The sequence below is a fragment of the Trematomus bernacchii genome, unplaced genomic scaffold (assembly GCF_902827165.1).
Source record: "Trematomus bernacchii unplaced genomic scaffold, fTreBer1.1, whole genome shotgun sequence".
Lineage (NCBI taxonomy): Eukaryota > Metazoa > Chordata > Actinopteri > Perciformes > Nototheniidae > Trematomus > Trematomus bernacchii.
The window spans coordinates 2,392,647-2,412,798 of NW_022988066.1; the positions used below are offsets into that span (position 1 = coordinate 2,392,647).

Genomic DNA, 20,152 nt, shown 5'->3' on the forward strand with positions numbered 1-20,152 from the left:
CTATACATTAATGCAGATAACTCGATTAGAAGCGTAATTGTATTACTACTAAGAAAAACAGTGAAACACCATGTCTTATGTTCATTTAAATGTTTTTTGCAACATATACGTCAATGCAAAATGCCAAAACAAGAACAATGTTCAACCACTGATCGTGTTGTGGAACAGACGACAGAACCTGGGGGTTGCCTGTATTTTTAAAATGCACAGTGTTCTTCTGTAGGGGCTGAATTGCTATGTATGGCCATTGTTACGTTTGATCGTCTACCTTTCTGGCTTTTTTTTGCTATCGGTTAGGACCTTGCAAATGGTCAGATTCATTGAGACTGCATATCTTGAGCAGGGTAGTCTATTATGTGGACATTTCTAATGCAACGCTGCTTTAATTCACTATATCATGTGTATAGTTAAGGTTATTTTACAAAAAAATGTATGTTAAATATGTCTGAGATAGCAAATAAGGTATACGGAGTCTTCCACAGACTTCTCCTTTAGGTCAATGCCACATTGATTATGTTTAATCTTGTGCCAGACCAAACAAAAATTGGCTATAATAGGCTTATACCTTCAATTAACTATTTAAAATGCGACCTTTACCTGCCACAGTTTACTTACACATAATTGTAACACATGGAAAGCAAAAAAGGTTACACTAAAAATAAAGCGTTAAAATGCTTTTATTTTGAAAGCGACGGCGATTAAATTCCGGCCTCTTTCTGGCTTTTTCTGGTTTTCTTGACGCAGCTCTCCATCAGTATGTCGCGGGCTCCTCCGGGGAGTGCTGCAGTTTGAGTTCAACACCGCGAGGAGGCCGTCCTTTCACCATGGAAACAATGTTGTTGTTGATGTTGATTATGATGCTGCCAATAATTGTGTGTGTGTGTGTGTGTGTGTGTGTGTGTGTGTGTGTGTGTGTGTGTGTGTGTGTGTGTGTGTGTGTGTGTGTGTGTGTGTGTGTGTGTGTGTGTGTGTGTGTGTGTGTGTGTGTTACAAAGGCAGCATCTTAAAGTGACCTCATCGTCTATGTAGCTTACAAGATTGATTACCATACTATACCATTTTACATTATGTCTTTCTATTCCAGTTTCATGTATATTTTCAATAAAAGCACGTTCTGCTGCATTTCTTGTATGAAATGTGCAATGCAGATAGTATTAGGATATATCATTATTATTTATAATCTAATGATGTTCCGAAAAGATGCTAAGTTAAATTATAAAAAAAAAAAAAAAAAGAATATCATCCACGAACCCCTTTTCAACAACCTCAGTATAAGCTGTGTGTGAGGGGGGGTGGGGGTTGGGGACATAATTTATGCATTTATTCCTAGTGTTATTCGATTGAGACTGCATTGTGTTTGTTTTCTCAGGAGCTAAATGCATGTGTGTCTACTGCTGCCACTCCACACAGGAGTCTGACTGATGGAAAAAGATGAATGAATCCACCAGCATAGTAGGAAGTACCAGAGCTCTCTCTCAGTCTATCACTCTCATATTTACTACCACTCACACACCGGCTGCTGCGTGCACCCCCCACCAAGCAGACACACAGATGTGTGCAGGCATTCAGACACGCACAGACACACTCACTGGCAATTTGCCTCTTTTCCCTTTGGTTTCAGTCCCAGCTGATTACAGCTGGCTCATTCTCATTAATTGGCCAATCAGCCAATAAACCTAAATGCTCTGAATTAACACTGATTTCTATTTTCACAGAGATGGAACAGTCCACCAGCTCCTGCCCTCCCCCCGCACAACCACCCCCTGTGGTCTGCTCTGCATGTTGCCATGCCAACAGGGACCTGAGCACCTCTGGATGCTCCGACCGAGTGTCTTTTTCTCAATTTCACACATGTACACACACAACATTAGGGTTGATTAAGAGGAGTGCCTGTGTCTGTTTGTACTGTCTAGCTCTCAAAGAGCCTCACACTGCCTGCATAGTGGAATTTATACAGAAAGGCTAATAGGGTGATTGTTTTTTCTTGGTATTTGGGAATTGTTCTTTGTGCTCATTGATGACTCCAACCAGATAAAAACATCCCAGATAATTTCCCCTTTCAAGGATTTGAAGTGGATTTGACCCCACTGCTGAATATTTTGTGTGTGTGTGTTTACATGAAATCAGCACCTTTGAGGAAAAGGCTGGTGACACATTACTCTTATTGTCCCCACAAAAATATATAAACAAACAACATGGTTGTTCTGTAGTGGTCTCAGGGTGTCTGAGGGACAGTGGCTGAAAAAAAATAGGGCACCACCTGCATGCAGCGGGGCACCATGCAGTGTGCATTTATGTAGGTCAGCTTATTTGGCACATCATCACGTTATCTCCAATGAAAGGTCATCCTAGGGCAATTTATAATGTTGTATCTATAGGGGAATCAATAGGGCATTTTTTGCTGCGTTTTTTCGAACATGGGGGCACCCTTTTGTTTCACCAGTGGTCGCTATGGTGCGTCTCATTTAGCTTGGGAACTTGGAGCTGCGAAAGACACCACATCGGGTTGACTGTTCCTGTAACAAGGCAGAATACTGTTAGCTCTGTTAGTCACTGGATTACTTCCATGATAAGAATGCATTAGACAGTATGTTGTGCGTATGACACAGTAGAGACATGTTTACAGATGTAACTACTAACGGTCATATGTTACTACAGCTTTTACTTAATTGATGTGCAGATTTTGAGGTTGAGATTGGTCAGGTTCTCTAGGCTCTCCTAGACAAAAACCTTACTTCAGAGTTGTTTCAATGGAAATATCCAACTGGGAACTCGGAGATTCTGACATCCCAATACAACTGGAACAAACCAATAATGCTTTCTTTCATCCCCTTTTTCTCTGTGGCCTTTAGCTCCATGCCAAGTGGGCAAAGTAGTTTCCTAAAGCAGCAAAAAACTATTTATTTGGAGATGAATAGTGCATTTGTTGGGTAGTTATTTTGAACACATTCACTTTGGTGCGTGTGTATTTATTGGTGCAGGATGGTACATGCAGGATTGATTCAAAATACTCTACAGTGCCCATGTTCATGTTAAAAAATAATGTCAGCCATTGCAATGTTGTGGCGCATTGATACGTCTATAAAAAGCAATTAACCACATCAGGCTTTGGCTACACATCCAACACTGTAGATCTATTGTTAGTGAAATCAATTGTTGGTTTTGGTTTCCCAGTATCCTTTAAATATGCTGCATAGTTTTCATTACCAGTCTTGCCTCACATCTTCTCATTGCCCTTTTAAAACCCTACGGCTCCTTATAATTCATCCCTTCTTTATCTCTCATTCCCTTTACACGCCTCCTGTCACCCTGCTTCTCTAGCCCCCCCTACTCTCTCCTCTCCTCCACCTCAGTCTACCCTGCTCACCCTCATTTTCATGTAAATGAGAATCGATCCCTCTTGCAGCCCCCCTCTGCAGTTCTCTCCTCTTGGTTCCTTAGTGAAAACAAAATGTCGTGGACCAGCCGAACATCTGGTCTGCACTGGTCAGGCAACATATATCATTTAATGAATGCAGCTTTCATTGTAATTTGTCAATAAAACGACTAACTGTTTAACAACGTTTTCATGATGTGTGGAGATGAGAAAGAGTAAGATTGAAATTGCTGTAAAGTCAAATGAATATATACAAAACATTATTCTTTATATACCAAAAAACATTATGCATATTTGAGGTACAGAGCTTAGTGTTTAGAATCAGGAAAAATATGATTTTATTTGAAAACACGCTCCAAAGCATTCTAATGGACGTTGAAATCCTGGTGAGTTTAGTTTACATATTTGCAATTTTCTGACATGGTGAAATCTAAAAGATGCAGAATTTAACCTATAAATAAAACAAAAAACATAAAAATATATATATATACACATGTAACAAAGAGATGTAACCCTCTTATTTTGTTGTATTTCAACTGAAATTTACCTTGAAATATGATGCATGGTGTGAACAAGCTAAAAATAGGCTAAATGTTAAGCTATTTCTTTGTCATGTGGGTACACGAAAACCGAACTACAGCATATTAAATATATCGGTTTCACGCAAATAGCAATAACAACGTATGTGTAATTCCTGGTATATAATTGGACAACCCTGATGCAATAGTGCCCTCTTGCGTTCAGAATCAAGTATGCATGTAATGCTGACGTCACGCCCCGTGGTTTGATGGGAGTTGGAGTCATAATGGATTCGCTACTTCCTGCTTTGTCGAAGAAGACCGAGAAATTCAGGCTCTTAACCCAAAAGTTGTTTTCCCGCTGAACCGTTTGACCTCGAAAAGGCAGAAGTGGACACAAAGACAGAGTAAGTTTGTATTTTCATGTTTTTATTAATAGACTCCCGAAACAAAAGGCGATAAGCTAATTTTGAACGAGAAGCAGCGAAGTTTTTGTCAATGGAACAGACGCTGCTATTTTAAGGTAAACTCGGTTTGTCATGTAAAGCTAAGCACTTGCAATATGCCTCAAAAAACGTCTTGTCTTTGTTTAACTCACGTCTTCCTATCCAAAACTCTATTACAATACACTTGAATTACTAAGAGCAAGATAGAGGAGTGATAACGTCAATGTCCCAGTTGCTGGTAAAGCAATTAAACTGTCAAAGCAAATTTGGTATTGATTTCCCACCATGATACCAAAATAGAGTTCGCACAATAAGTATTACGTAAGAAATGATTTATAAGTGAAGCATTATTAAAAAAACTAAACATTCCCACATCTGTCCTCGCTTACATTTTACACTTTAAAGATAGAATTATTATTGGTATTTGTACATTTTGTTCATTTCAATTGCACATCTCTTACCTACTTATTTTAGGCTTTATCATGAGTTGTTTCTTGTGAAAACTAAAGAGAATTGTCAGTTAATAGGCATTTGATAATCAAGTAAAATATTATATTTTGTTTAGGTTCAATCTCTTTACTTCATAGTCACAAACAATATGTACTCTTACTAGGGGTATGCAACAAGATAATATGTATGCTACCATTAGACAAATTAGGCGAGATGTGTGTAGACCATCAGATATTTTGACGTACCTGAAAGAGACTCCATCATTTACCAATACCACAGAATGTAGAAGAAAATTCAAATAATTGTCTTTATTTGCACGAAAAAAAACCTTTTACCTGTTTCCTGATATGTATCATCATTTTAATATAAATAACATATCACTTGGAAAAGGATTTCATCCATATGAACCCTTACTTTCTCCCAGCATCGGGGTGTTTGGCAAAACATTTTTTGTATCTAATATAATGTTATAAATCGAGAAATGCAGGGGATGAAGTGCCTCCTCCCTGCTGTAGTTGGGACACATTCTTGCAGTGAATAGTTTCTTTCTGTCCTTGCACATGGAGAGATAACACAACTATTCAGGCTGAATAGGATCTGTCTGTTTCATAACAATGCAGCTTAGGGAATAACGTGAATTCTTAGCCTGACTGAGAGCCTGACGCCTTACTTTTTCACATGGACAGAGCTAAATATTTGGTTGCACAATAGCAATCACAAAGAAAGCAGATTCTGACACACAGACAATAAATACATATGTAATGTAGAAATGAAATGTTTATTGTCCCAGTCAAATAAGAGGACTAACAGGATTTAAAAGTGCTAGTCTCCACCACTAAAGCACTCATATAGTTGTCATCTCTTTCCGAGCCTTCCTTGTTTTCTGTACTTATTTTCGTTCCCTCGTCCTCAGATGTCTCTTATGGAGCACGGTTCCGTCCGGCCGGTCACGGCAGTGGCGTGGACCTCCAACAGCAGCACCTGCCCCACATATTTCACTCTGGTATATATACTTATTATAAGATCTGCAGCAAATGGTCGACTAGTAATTAGTCAACCAACATAAAAACAAGCTTTTTGATAATCAATGTTTTGATGAAGTAATATGTCATTTGAAAATCGCAGTTTTTAGCCTCTCAAATATGGAGATTTTCATAGATTGATAGCTGATCACAAAAGGCACCATTTAAAATAACAACAGATGCATTTTTCTGCGGTGCAGTTTTCTACTGCCATCTTTTCCAACTTACCGAATATTGTTAGAATACGGAAATATTGTTGACTTTAAAGGTGGAGTAGGTAAGTTTGAGAAACCGGCTTAAGATACACTTTTTGTTATATTCCATGGAATGCTCTTAACATCCCGATAGCAATGAATATCTTAAGTGCTTTGACAAAAAATCCATAAAAAAATGTCATCTGTGGAAGCCGTAGTACTGTAAAAAGCACGACCAATAATTTTAGCCGGCCCGGCTAAAATAACTGGATGGCCTACCTGCCTGTCAGCCTTCCATCTGTGCACAAACTTATCTCGTGCCCTCATTGGTCATGTGCGCGTTCGTGTGTGTTGGAGGAGGGGCTCTGTAAGGAAGTGGCAGATTTTCTCCGGTTGTGCATTTTCAAATTCGAGCGATCTCGAGCCGGTTTCTCAAACTTACCTACCCCACCTTTAAGCTATGTGTGGATCGTGTTGACTTTACAAAATACCGATTTTTTTTTTCCACTGCCTGCTTAGTACAAAAATCATGAGAATGGTAAAGTCTCAATACTGAGTCAAACTTGGGTCAGATGTAGTATGAAAATCTAAAGGTACCCATTTTCCTCCCAAATCTCTCTGTCCCTCTGCAGATCAGCATCACAGAAGACGGCGCAACAGCAAACTTTACACGCAGCTTTGCGATGAAATCTGGATATTACCTCTGTTACAGCAAGGTAACATAAAAAGATACACTTCCCCACTTAATAACCACTTGTGTGTTTGCATTACCACAGTACATCATGCATGTTTCCAAACAACCCTAAGTTCTCCCTCCCCCTCCCCCTCTCTTTCTTTAGGACTTGAAAGGCGGGATGGTAGTGTCGGACATTCAGCTTATTTCAGACAAGGACTCTATTCCTCACGGTTATTGCTTTATAGCAGAACACCTTGAAGCGAGTGAGTACATACACACTTACATTCTGTTCTGTTGTAAGGGACTTCTGACCCTTCATAATGAATTCATTTCATTTCCAGCCCTCTAAACAATGAAAATGTTTGTTTCACCAATTCTGGTTTTCCTTTTCTTCCCAACTGTTCTGATTTGTCTTAGAAATGAAAAAGAAATCACATATTCTTGCCGTTAGCGAGTTCAAATTTCTATTTGACGGAATAAACTCCAGAACAGTTTGCCTCTCTATGTCTTAGTTATTCACTACTGATTTCCATTACAGTCTGATGGACAGTCTCTGTATTTATTTGTGTGTGTGTTTCCAGAGGCCTCAGTTTGGAAGAAGAAGCGTGTGTGTGTACGCATGGTCCCGGTGGGCAGTGTGGACACAGCTGTGTTGGATATCAAAGTGACCGCCAAAAGCAAAATGATGTTGCAGCATTACACATATGTGGGGTTAGTAGCATTCACATACACACACATTGGATGTTTATCTGTTCAGTTAGAAATCCTCTATTAGGATTGTACACCTGGGATGTGAGGCGGACGGTGGTCTGTAGTCAGAAATGAGTCATTTAAAGACAAATTGGACTCAATTTGTATTAACGCTTTTTATGTGTCACATGTGCCTTTTCTCCAGAGATGTCCATGGCTACGTGCTGTGGTGCAGAAAAGGACATTTCTCCAACCCCACGCCCCAAGCTAAGCCCCGCAGTGTGAGCCTGGACCTCCGCCAACTCTCAATTGATCAGCCGGTCGCTCCCCTGCCCCTCAGACCCAGGTACTGTTCTTGATTTGATATCTAATATAGAGAAAATAATCAATATTTTGGTAATTCTTTTTATTTTTCATTGTTTATTTGGGGAAATCTTGGCTTTTCTGGTGCACATGTTTTTTTAATACAGCCATTAAAATGACAATAATGACTGGAAAACAGTTTTTTTACTTTGAAGACAATGAGATAAACATACACATTTGACTTCTCTTCATAAGAACATTTTCTGCAGGCTGCTCTACAGTTTGTATAAATATTTTACTATTGACATGAACACCTATTTATCTTTCTGCACAGCAACCCTCCTCCTCCACTGCCGAATAACAAATTGAGTCAGAGACGCCACAGCCTCCACAACAAAGATACTGGGGACAAATCTGCTGACGGCAGCATCCCGGGACTCACAGGTACTCAAGCTCTACTAAATCACAGTAAACGCCTTCCCATTCCTCACTGCAGGCAACCTTACACCTAACTGTTCCCCATCTCCACTCTCTGCAGCTCTAGATGGAGTTCCCTTTAGCCTTCACCCAAAGTTTGATATCCAGGCAAACAGCACGGTATGTCTGACTTTTTCAACAACAAATGGATGTCATTTACAGCTGTTTTCTGCCTCACATTATCTCTTGTTTTTTCTTTTTACCTCAAGCATTTGATTTAAACACATATCCTTAACTTTGAAATATATCTCTCTCAGGCACTTCAACTGAATTCCCATTTGAACAACATTCGTATAAAGTCTCTCCAAGACATTAAAAACGAGGTAGGGTCACATTGATGCTCAATTTCTGTAACGCTTACATTAACAACATGGCATTTTCCCCTCAAATACATACTCCCTTTTTATTTTTTACAGTATAACTACACTTTTGCAGTGGAGGAATCTGCTGCCAAGAGGATCCGACCATCAGTGCCAGCAGAAGGCGTCCCATCAGCTCAGTGATACTCAGTTTAAGCTTTGACAAATCAAAAATATCAGACGACATATTTTTGCTCTGTCCAAACGTGTCCAGTGTGACATGCAACATCCAGCTACATTATTTATCATAACGGTCAATTATCAGATTGTCTAAAGGATTGTATACATGAGACTGACGATCATGCTCCGGAGAGCTTGTCTGACTTTGCATTCCTTTTTATTTCCTATCATGTAAAGTGTTTACCCCATTACCATCTTCAAGAATTCCAAGCTTTTCTGAATGGATCTATACTTGTACAGATGTTTGTCTTGAAATGGCTTTACACTGTTAAAGTGTTAAATATGTAATGTATACATCTACTGTTTTGGGCCTACTAATCTGCAGTCCGACTTTATATGCTCAATTTCAAAATGAGTAGTTGTCAAAAACACGCACTTGCCATTGCAGATGTGTCTAATCTCCTTCAATGCTACTCATCCGTATCCATTTGGGCCATTAAGAGGTTTTTTTAAGCAGAGCTGTGTTGAGCAATGATGGAAGCATTTTGCTGGAGACGTTTAACTGAACTCACTAGACACTACAATATCTTAATGTAGGATTAAGTGTATGAAGAGTAGCCTTCAACTACACGTTTGTTTTATTCCCCCTGCAAAATAATATATCCTATTTTAGGGTTCATGGAGGAAGGTTGTATATTTAGCTTTGTGTTAGTCATATTTAAACAAGATAGGTTTGAAAATGTTTTTTTTTGTTGTATCTATTAGGTGGAACGAAGACCAAATATTTATCTTTTAATTGTACAATATATAAAGTTTTGTTTTTTTATGGTCTGTATAGCAAGATTGCATGGTAAATAATAAAAACGTAAGAAACATCAAAAAGTCAAATGTTGTTTGTATTTTTTAAATATACAGTTAACAACAAACCACTCTGCATTTAGGGGAATTTAAGACTTTAAACATTTGAATCGATTTGAAATAGTGTTTGAAATGATAAGGTGGGTAAATACAGTAAAGTTACTGCTACCATATGCACATTACCACATGCTATGAGATGGTGGTTCATTCATAGCCTGCTTTGGAGCCATTCCTGGGGTTTTAAATCCGTGACAAATCTTGTCTTGCAGATTACACACACACATTTGATTCATATTAAATTGGTTGAGTCTCTTCATTAAACATTTAATTTGGTTTGCTATTTTTAACTTGGCAATTAAGGGTTAACATCTGAACATTTAGATTTGTATTGTCAACTCCTGATTCATTTTCTTAATTGTTTTCATTATATCCAAAATGTACCATTTTATTATATCCTGGGGTTATTTTTGTATCTATTCAGAACGCAGTTTTACATGTTCACTGCTTTTTAGAGACTTTACATGTAAATGCATCATTCTGCTTCCCACCCAGCAGCAGTTATAATGCATTACTGCCCCCTGCTGTACTATGCTGGATATGGTATGTATACATAACCTTTTACATCGGTCTCCCTGCACAGTGAACAGTTATGTAACCTGTCAGCTGGAATCTTTCATAGTTTTTTAGTAAAGAATTAATCAATCAATTTAAATGTTTTCTTTAAAATGACACATGTATCACAAATTACCTAATTTTAAAGTGGTGCCTGCAATTATTGCTCTCAAATAATCAAAGGGATTACATATGTAATAATAAAATAAACAAGAAATTACTTACATGACATGTGCTATATCCACAAATTAGTTTTGCATAATATTTCTCTAATGTGTGTTTAAATCATAGACTGTGTAATATGTATGTGATTAGTAATTTAACACAAGCTTTTTGACCATTTTGACACTTTGCCTAGGATTATATTATTATATTATAAAACGGTATTATTATCTTTGTTACAGAAAGTTGTTTAATTGGCTGATGTCTTGATGCTTTAAACATATTGTGTTTTACATTTTGTAAAACAACTGTAACACTTCCTAGTTTAAATGACAAAGAACCATTACAAATATAAAGACAGAATGTGACAGAAGGGCTCATTTCAAATCTGTTTGTTAGTTCTAATCTAGTTCTAAATTTGCTATTACACAGATGTTATTATTATTTGATCACTGCCAGCTTTCCTTCTCTGTCTGATGTGTTTGATTTGAAGCACTGCAGCCACACAGTGCCTCTCTTTGTACATCCACGCTGTCTTTCTGCTCTGTTTGTTCTGCTTTCCGGAAAACGGGCTCTGATTCCAACCAGCTGTTTCCCGCCTCACACAGATCAGCTGCACACACACACACACACACGTAGTAGGCGGAGGCATCAGACTAACACACAGACACACGTAGTAGGCGGAGGCAAGAAGCCACACACACACATTGGAGGGAACCCCATCAGCTGTGGGAAGCAACACAGCTTGAACTTACTTTTTATTTTTCTAAGTGTATTCTTCAGATTGGAAGATTTTGAAGCGGTATTTTAGATATGCGCCATTGAGGAGTTCAGAGAGAGCTTTGTGCTAAGAACGTACATCCTAATATTTTAACCAGGACAGCAGTGGAGGAAGAAGAAAAAACAGAAAACACGGAGTAGAGAAGGAGGCTTTGAAAGCATGGAATACTTCATGATGCCGACCGACAAGATCCCGTCCTTACAGCACTTCAAGAAGACGGAGAAGGATGTAATTGGCGGTCTCTGCAGGTGTGTAGCTAAATATTTTTTTTGTTGATACGGCGCTGCTTGCACAAATCCTCCCTCGTGTCGCTGTGGTGTATGCGTGCGTGATGCAGCCTGACTCCAGTTAGCATGCTAGCTGTTAGCCTCGCTGCGATGTCTTGCCAGCAGGAGCATGGTTATAGAAACTAGCAGCTCGCTGGCCAGCTGCTGTTGTTGTTGGAGAGGATATTTCGGATTTTTTAAACTGATGTTATTACATTGGCCGGAATAATAACATGTCATAACATAAAGGATATGTTTCTGATCGTTCAGCTCAGAAATATGTAAATCAACGACATGAAATCGATACATTTGCTTCCAGTTGAACACGAACCACGTGGTAGTTTACGTGTTCCCCGCCGCTTCGCTGCTATACACCAAAACACACGTTTTAATGACAAAGTTCCCCAAACCCCTTACGATTATCACCGTATTTATTATATGTCAAATGCATTGGTAGTTGTTATTATTGCAGGTGTGTGCGGTTCGACTTTGATATGTGCGTAGTTGAATAATGCTCCGCGCAGCAGCCATCGTTGTGTCGTGAGCTAAAATTAGCTTAGCTTGGCTAGCTAGTTAGCAATCACAACGCACTCGTTTTCAATCACAACGCACTCGTTTTTCTCATTTGTATCATATGTTGTAGCTTGTTTAGCCGAGACATGGCTTCTTTTAAGTGTTACTGCCACTAAACATCTGCATCCTTCAGCTGCAGAGTGGAGAGTAGCTGCTAGCTTTGTGCTAACGGTACAAAGCATTGTTCTCCATGATGCCAGGGGGCCTGCAGCTGCTGCTGCTGCTGCTGCTGGAGGAGTCACATTTCAGGCGGCTGCCTCCAGACTGCCAGACGCGCCCTCCGGCGGCCATGTTGGTGGTCCGCAGCTCCCTGGCACCTACAGCTGAGACCAGCTGATTTTAACTGTTAACGTTAAAAAATGTGTTGTAAACATGTTGTTGTTTTTCTGGGCGGAGATCTGACAGATGCGTGTCAACAGACAGGAGTAAATATGTGCGCCAAGGAAGCCTTACTAATGGAAATGAGTATAAGCACATTTATATATTTTAGTTGGTAATAATGTACTGCAATCTGGCTTTGACCTTTACACCTGACTGCTTTTATTCGGAAGTTTTCAGTTTCATCACACTTTGCACATTGTTATATTTGGAAGTGCCAGTGGACCTCAATATATTTTCTTAAAGACAATACATAATTTAAGAGAGATAAACACTTTAATCCCAATAGACCAAATTAAGCCTTGAATATTGATAATGTTTATCAGTCTGCTACCTTCATAATGAGAAGTTTTAACTTGGGTCTTTCAAAATAAACAACACCTTTTTAGGTTTGGATCTGAACATTAGAGAGGGTTGCACATCACCAATAATCGTTTGTAGAAATATGGCCATGTGCGCCTTTGTCCTCTGTCTGACCTCTTTTATTTTTGTAAACATCTCAGATATGGTTCTTTGGGTTCTTGCTGTTTTCTTGGCACCATGATCATTTTTAGACCTAATGGTTGGCGTAGTTCTCCCCCTGAGTAAACAAGACCGAGAAGGTTTTACTACCATAACACCCAACCTCGTGGGGTGAGGGGGCACCGAGTTCAGCCAAACTCAAAGATCTCTAGTCAGTTCGACTGAGGAATGTGGTGAGGTTGAGAATAAAGCCTAGTTATGGCTCAAGGTTAAAGGTTTACGGAGTCAGAGATCGGCTGATTGCTGATTATATTGTTGATTTCTGTTTATATGACCAAGAACAGTTGATGTGCACATGTCTTAAAACTCTCCTAAAACTGAATAAGAATGATCAAATGTGTGTCCGAGAAGGGCTGACAACAGAGTTCAAACGTTTTTGAATAAAGAAATACTGCCTGCCAGTGCCACAGTGGTAGACAATAAAAGCCATTAAGTTTTAGACCTTGCTCATTGGGCACAAAGCCCGAATGGACAGACTAATGATCGTCTCTCTCTTTGACCCTGCTACCTCAGCCTTGCCAACATCCCCCTCAGTCCGGAGACGGCTCAGGACCAGGAGAGAAGAATCCGCCGTGAGATCGCCAACAGCAACGAACGCCGGCGCATGCAGAGCATCAACGCTGGCTTCCAGTCCCTCAAAACACTCCTGCCCCACACAGACGGAGAGAAACTTAGCAAGGTGCAGACACCGCACAAACAGTAGCTCATGACACAGCACGATCAAGCTCTAAATGATTGGGGCCAGTTTTTTTACTGCTTTACAGAGGAGAACATCTCTGACATTTCAGCGTTGCCCATGCACTGTTCTCATGTTTACTTTTTTTCAGGCGGCCATCCTGCAGCAGACTTCAGACTACATCTTTGCCTTGGAGCAGGAAAAGACCACGCTCCTGGCTCAGAACAACCAGCTCAAACGCTACATCCAGGTAACATCTTGTTCCCTTGTTATACATATTTTATACTTGACATTACTTCTAACACTCAACCATCTCAAACTGGTTTGCTATCTTTCAGTTTGCCTTACGTTTCCCTTTTAAATTATATTAACACCTTGAGCTTTCATCACTTTTAATTTGACCTTTAGTTCTATTATTGTTGTCTGGTAGTATACTCGTTCACAAGAATTACAGCCTAACAATGAAGTTAAAGATACATGGAGCTAAAGACTTTTCTTTAAAAAAATGCGTCTTCTGCACATTAATATAACTTGGTGTTCCATATTTGCACAGCTTGGAAAAGTGGGCAAAGGAAAAAGTACTAACAACATGTGTGTTGACCTGTTTGTTTTGTTTACCCTGCTGTTGGGTCCCCTGTCAGTTTGTTTTTCTTGCCCAACAGCCCATTAGCTCAAATGGCTGCTTGGGCCATTTGTGCACAAGCCCCATGTGTCGTTTTAAATAGAGTGGAAACACCTCAAGCTGTACAGACTGACTGTGTTAATTAGATTTTAAAGCATCCCCCGTTAACATACCTTAAATATTTAACTTAATATCTGCATTTCTTCTCCAGGAGTTCAGCGGCTCATCGCCCAAGAGGAGGCGAGCCGAGGAGAAAGATGAAGGGATCGGGTCTCCAGACACGCTGGAGGAGGAGGAGGTGAGGAGGGAGATGTTAGAGCTGCGGCAGCAACTGGACAAGGAGCGCTCGGCTCGCATGCAGCTGGAGGAGCAGGTGAGACAAAAAGAGCAGACGTGACTTGAATGGGTCTTAACTTGGTTGTCAATCACCTCGAGAAAAAAAAAGTTTGTGGTATATTCTGTATAATGAGGCTAAAAAGCCCACAAAAAGTATTTTAAAAACCTTTCCTGAAAATGTACTTCAGGAATGCAACAGAAGGTGTTTTATCGTCAGGCATTTAATTTTAATCTATTACTCTTTTATCTATTCTATGCTTGGGATATTTCCGCATTAGTTGACTGATGCTGTGTCTGTGCTAATTGATACATCTGCTTTACAACAACAACAAAATACAATTGTTTACCATCACTATAATAACTTCAACTGCTTTAGAAAACTTGATAAAAAAAAGTTGTGAATGCTAGAAAATGTCACCAATATTGCTACCTTGACATGGGTTCTCTTTCTACTACGAGTGAGGTCACATCTCCAGGCTTTACAATATCCTGTCACAGTGAACATTAACTATCAACGCACACGGACCAATATTTCCGTTTCACAAGTATCATCAGTATCTGGGTCCTTGACATGATTATCAGCTACTTTAACAGAAAGGTGGCTGGAGGTGTAGACAGCTCACATCCTGGATCTACCTGAACAGCAGGTTGATACAATGGGGACAGGTGGGGAAGACAAACAGAAACGAATGGGCAGCGAGAGAGGAAAGCAAACAGTAGGGGGGGTGCAGGGTTGAGATATTTCCAAAGAGTTTCATTACATCTGGGGAATCCAGTATATTTGATGAATGACTTTTATGATACGTGTTAGGGTTATAACAATATCGCACAATGCCAAAGTATTGCATAACATATTTTTCCACAAAAAAGAAAAAAGACGTCTACTGTTCTACTTTTGTTGTTACCATATATAATGTTATTATTCAACTGTATTGTATTGGTCTGTTAGTTAAAGGGTTTTTAGTGTAAATGATAGATATAATTTGTTGCTATAATTTCTTGTTGTTAATATAATTAACGTGTGTGTGCAGGTGCGCGCTCTGAACACACAGCTGCTGCCGGACCGTCTGAAGGTGATCACTCAGCAGGTGGAGGAGGAGCAGGCGCTCATCCAGACCCAGACGCTGCTCAGGCTGCAGCAGATCCACGCAGCCGACAGACGACCACACAGTCCACAGGTCAGAGACACACACACACACACACACACACACACACACACACACACACACTGGCATCCACTTTGCAATTCACAAACTGCTGGAGTGAGAGTGTTTTAAACTACGTCATGCAGAGCTCAACAGTGACCGTCTCAGATGTAGTAACATTTTGTTCATTTTCTGTCCGTCCTCCAGGTGCTGGCTCCTCCCACTCCCCCCGCCCCGACCCACCACCCCACGGTCATCGTCCCGGCCCCAACACTAACCCAGCAACCCCATCATGTCACCGTGGTGACCATGAGCCCGTCAGTCCACCCCAGCACTGTGTCTACGTCCAGACAGAACCTGGACACTATTGTGCAGGTAGGAGTGTGTTTCACTTTGTTTACATTTGTCATACTCTTAAGTTAACAGTTTATAGTGAATGTTATTGTGTTCACCCCAAAGGCCTTTGCACACCAGGGCCCTCTTCATTGTTCATAATACATTTCTTCCAACTGTTGTTTTGAGTACATTAATAAGCAGTGAAAAAGCAACATATGGTAGTAGTGTAGCTGGGGGTTATGAAATTCTTAAGTTTGGACAACATAAAGGCTTTGAGGTTATAACTTCCTTGAATCATCACAAAGGCAGCGCAAAACTGATTCTTACCTGCCGTTCTTTACCTTTCACAATAAAAGCCAAGGACATATTCAACGCGTAGCTGTTTAATAGAGAGAACTCAAATTCTCTCAGGACATTACGCTGAAGGGGAAAAAATACAAATATTGCATCTGTAATTAATTTTTTAACAAAGAAAGCTCTGTTACCAATCCATTCAAACATTCTTTATTATCACATGTTGCAACAGTTTTTTTCTTTACTGTTGGTAATAAAAAACACTAAGATAAGACTCTATTCTCAGTAACGAGACAGAGACTGAATATTTCTTCCCTCTTCTTCAGGCTATCCAGCACATTGAGCGCGCTCAGGAAAGGAGAGCGAGCGCGGAGGAGGAGCAGAGACGAGCTGTCATCGTTAGCCCCGCCCACATCGCCATGGACACCGCCTGCTCGGACACAGACACGGACACGGAGGGCGAGGACTGCTCAATGAACTGATCCACCCCATGAACTCTCCCACACAAACACTTAAAAATACCTACTCACTGTAAGATTCCCTCCAGGAGCTCGACTACTTTAAAAAAAAAAAAAATCTTTCTTTGGCATTATCCAAACTCCTAAATCCAGTGGTTAAGCTCTGTGTCAGTCTTGTACTGTAAAAAAAAAAGAAGAAGATTGAATACTTAGGGTGGTCAGCGTGTAGAGGTGGTCCTGTGGGATTTCTAAAAGGCGGGTTTTCAATGTCAGAGCCGGTCTGTGGCTACTTGAAAACGTCTCCTCGTGTAAAAAGCTACCAGCATCAGTCCGTCCTTCACGTGCGCTAATGTGCGCTCCATGCAGGCGCAGCATCAAAATTAACTGTTGCCTCTGGCACAGTATTATCTCTGCTACAAATTGACGGAGCTTGCAGGGTGGAGATTTGAATGTAACAACACAGAAGAAAGCAGCTCTTGATTCTTAAAAGGGATATGGAGTTGCAGGTATTTCTTTCCCAGTCTTAATTAGTTCGTTTTTTTCTATGTTTCCTGGTTTGCTAGGATATATTCTAGCGCCAGCGGCCACAAAACCCAACTTAAAACTACAACAGAAGGCATTTCTAAATTAAAAGTTCTAATTCAAAGTTAAAGTTAATTTGAGGATATATGTGGAATGGAATTATGTCTGAATTTACTTGAAAAAGGTTGTGTTTTTGATATCTAAATAAGCCCTTAAAATAAGCTGTTGAACAATTTATATCGTCCTTTAGTTTTTTATGTTTAAACATGTTTTTGTTAACCTTTTTTTATTTTTCTGTCAGGGTTACTGAATGTCGAAAGTGAACACTTTGTTTTATTGAGATTAACAACACAAAGTCGGAGGCTTGTCGGGCTTTCACAGAAAACCGGATGCCTCAGATGAATTCTAAGAGTCTAATTTTAAATGAGATTTAAAATTAAATCCACTAAAGCCGGCCCCATTATTTTTTTCTTATACTGGTGGTGGTTGTTGCACCCCTAATATAATAAATGAATTAAAAAAAAAAAAACGAACCAAATGTTGGTTCATAGCCGGAAAAGTAATTCACACATTGACTGATTCTTATGAAATTCACCATTTGATAATTTGGCTGAAATCTGAAACAGATTGAATTGATTCTCATGCTCTGTTTGCATGAAGGCTTCCGGTTTTCCTCCAAAGACTTCCAGTCTATTGTCTAGTCTTGGTTTGATGCTTTCAGTGACTATGCACTAGTGTTTTGGTATTTATGCAATTCCATCTTCAGTATGTTTGTTGGTGTCATTAATACGTGAGGTGAAGTTATCTATGCACCGTTGATAGGTGTGTACATTACACCTACAGTATACAGTATGTATGAAACGGGACATGCTTGTATCAAAGAATGTAGTCACTACTCGCAAGGTGCTTTTCGCCATCTAACTTCACAAGAGAATAACGTTTATTAAGTGTGTGAATTTTTACCAGAAAATGATATGCGTCATTTCCACATCTTGGAATAGCTTGTTGAGTTGTGGTGCAGGGGGGAGACGGCAGATTTGTATGTGATTTCATTGTGATCTTTGATAACATAAATGGAAAATAGCTTCAAAAATAGGCAGGTCACATCTTAATGAACTCTAACCCAAAAAGCTTTAGGATCAGCCTGGGTAGTTTGAAAACTAAGCAAACTGATAGTGATGTTTCCAGAAGCCACAAAAAGTGCAAAACTCTAAAAAAGCACTGAATAGATTTTCAGATCTCTCCTCTCTCTCTAAAATGCACCAGGTCTGTCCGCCTCATGTTACGTTGCTTATATTTCTCTGGAATTTGACTGGAAATCCCTGCTTGGAACCTCCCTCCTGTCATACTCGATTTGATACGCTGACTTGATGCTGTAAACATTCCTTTTTATTTGGATTTGCATCCGTCTTTTGATCTCTTATATGTTCTGTTGCCAATTGAATGCATGTTACTAATTGCTGTTTTCTCTTGTCTAAAGCAGGCTTACTTTTCTTTTCTTTTTTACACGTTTCCTTTTCTTTCATGAACACATGACTGATCAATTCATTGTGAAACTGTCTGTTGACTTGATAGATTTGGGGACACTATTAACTTACATCAGTTTTGTTTCTGGTTAGAGTAGCTGGTATTTCTCATGCCAAACATGGTGGGATATTCTCATGCTTTGTTTGTGAAACTTAGTTTAAGGGTCTGGTGTTTTGCTGGTTAATGTTAAGCCACAGGCTGATTTTAATCTGAGGTTTGTGATTGTTCAGCTGAACACTTACCCCAAATGTTCCTGTACATTGTGTTGCAGCACTGCTGTCTTTTGGTGGAATTTGAGATATTTGATATGAAGCACTTGCTGTTCTGTACTGCCTGAATCAATGATGAGGAAGACTTATTTTTTATTTCTTTGTAAACTCCATGCTGTGACTCAACTCGGCAGCTGTTTATTGTGCTCTGCTTTTCTGTCTATTTTTTGTCTTTCTTGTCCAGTTTTACATTTTTGGTGACAAGCATTTTTTATATTTTTGTGATTTTTACTTTTCCCATCAGTCCAGGTCGATGAGAAGCTGTTCTATTTTGTTTATAAAAAAAACTTGGGTAAACAGGCCTTTGTAAAGTTGAAAAAAAATAAATTTGTACTTTTTTTATTACACCCTTTTTGCTTCCTCTGCTTTACTTCAATCCTGAATGGTATAAACCTCCTATATCCACTAGGGGGCACATTGAGCGAGTCACTTGGCAGCAGCAGAAAGAAGTCTGCAGCCTGGAGTTCACATTTGTGATAAACACAGCTGGCACACAGGCCTCATATTAATCTCCTTTTAGTATACAAACAATTACTAGAGATCTTCTGCTCTGAGAAATGTTCATAAACCAAAGAAAAAGCATACCTTTGTGTTACTGAGCATTGGTGTAGAAAGCAATGAATTCAATATTGGATGCTATCGACAATTAGAAGCTAAAATCTGTATACATAAGCAGAGATGGCAAAAGTACACACATCCTTTACTCAAGTAGAAGTACAGATAATCGTGTTTAAAAATACTCTGGTAAAAGTAGAAGTACTGACTAAACTTCTTTACTCAAGTAAAAGTAAAAAAGTATGGGCTTTGAAATGTACTTAAGTAAAAAGCACCCATAACTACCAACTGTTTTAAAGAGTAACTGACCTCCCTTTATATTAATAGAACAGTAATGTCATTGTTAGCTAATGAATGTTTCGATGCTGAACAACGGCAAAATGACAACGTTTTAATTGGTCCCTCTTCTTTAGAGAAGACCAGGAAATGATGGATACACGGATCATGTTAAAATATTAACACATATTTAAGAAGTACAATATAAGACGAGCACAAGTTTCATTTGTGGGCCATATTCCATTATACTTTTTGAATTTGCTGAGGGCCGATTCAAAATGGTCCGTGGGCCGCATTTGGCCCCCGGGCCATAGTTTGGACACCCCTGCTCTAAATAATAATGATCATGCCAC

General features: G+C 39.5%; 2 protein-coding genes across 2 annotated transcripts; both read left to right on the forward strand.

The window, feature by feature from the left end:
* Positions 1-4,182: 4,182 nt before the first annotated feature.
* Positions 4,183-9,519, forward strand: mvb12a (multivesicular body subunit 12A). The gene is made up of 10 exons (XM_034120829.1): positions 4,183-4,301; positions 5,704-5,793; positions 6,639-6,722; positions 6,846-6,945; positions 7,264-7,393; positions 7,578-7,718; positions 8,010-8,119; positions 8,214-8,272; positions 8,410-8,475; positions 8,569-9,519. Exons 2-10 carry the CDS (start codon positions 5,704-5,706, stop codon positions 8,653-8,655), a joined length of 867 nt encoding a protein of 288 aa, XP_033976720.1. The 5' UTR covers positions 4,183-4,301; the 3' UTR covers positions 8,656-9,519.
* Positions 9,520-10,950: 1,431 nt separating this feature from the next.
* On the forward strand, positions 10,951-19,315 carry LOC117474717 (transcription factor AP-4-like). Its single transcript, XM_034120704.1, has 7 exons — positions 10,951-11,292; positions 13,297-13,462; positions 13,611-13,709; positions 14,293-14,454; positions 15,449-15,595; positions 15,770-15,937; positions 16,519-19,315. The coding sequence occupies exons 1-7, from the start codon at positions 11,204-11,206 to the stop codon at positions 16,672-16,674; spliced, it is 987 nt and encodes a 328-aa protein (XP_033976595.1). The 5' UTR covers positions 10,951-11,203; the 3' UTR covers positions 16,675-19,315.
* The last annotated feature ends 837 nt before the right edge of the window (positions 19,316-20,152 follow it).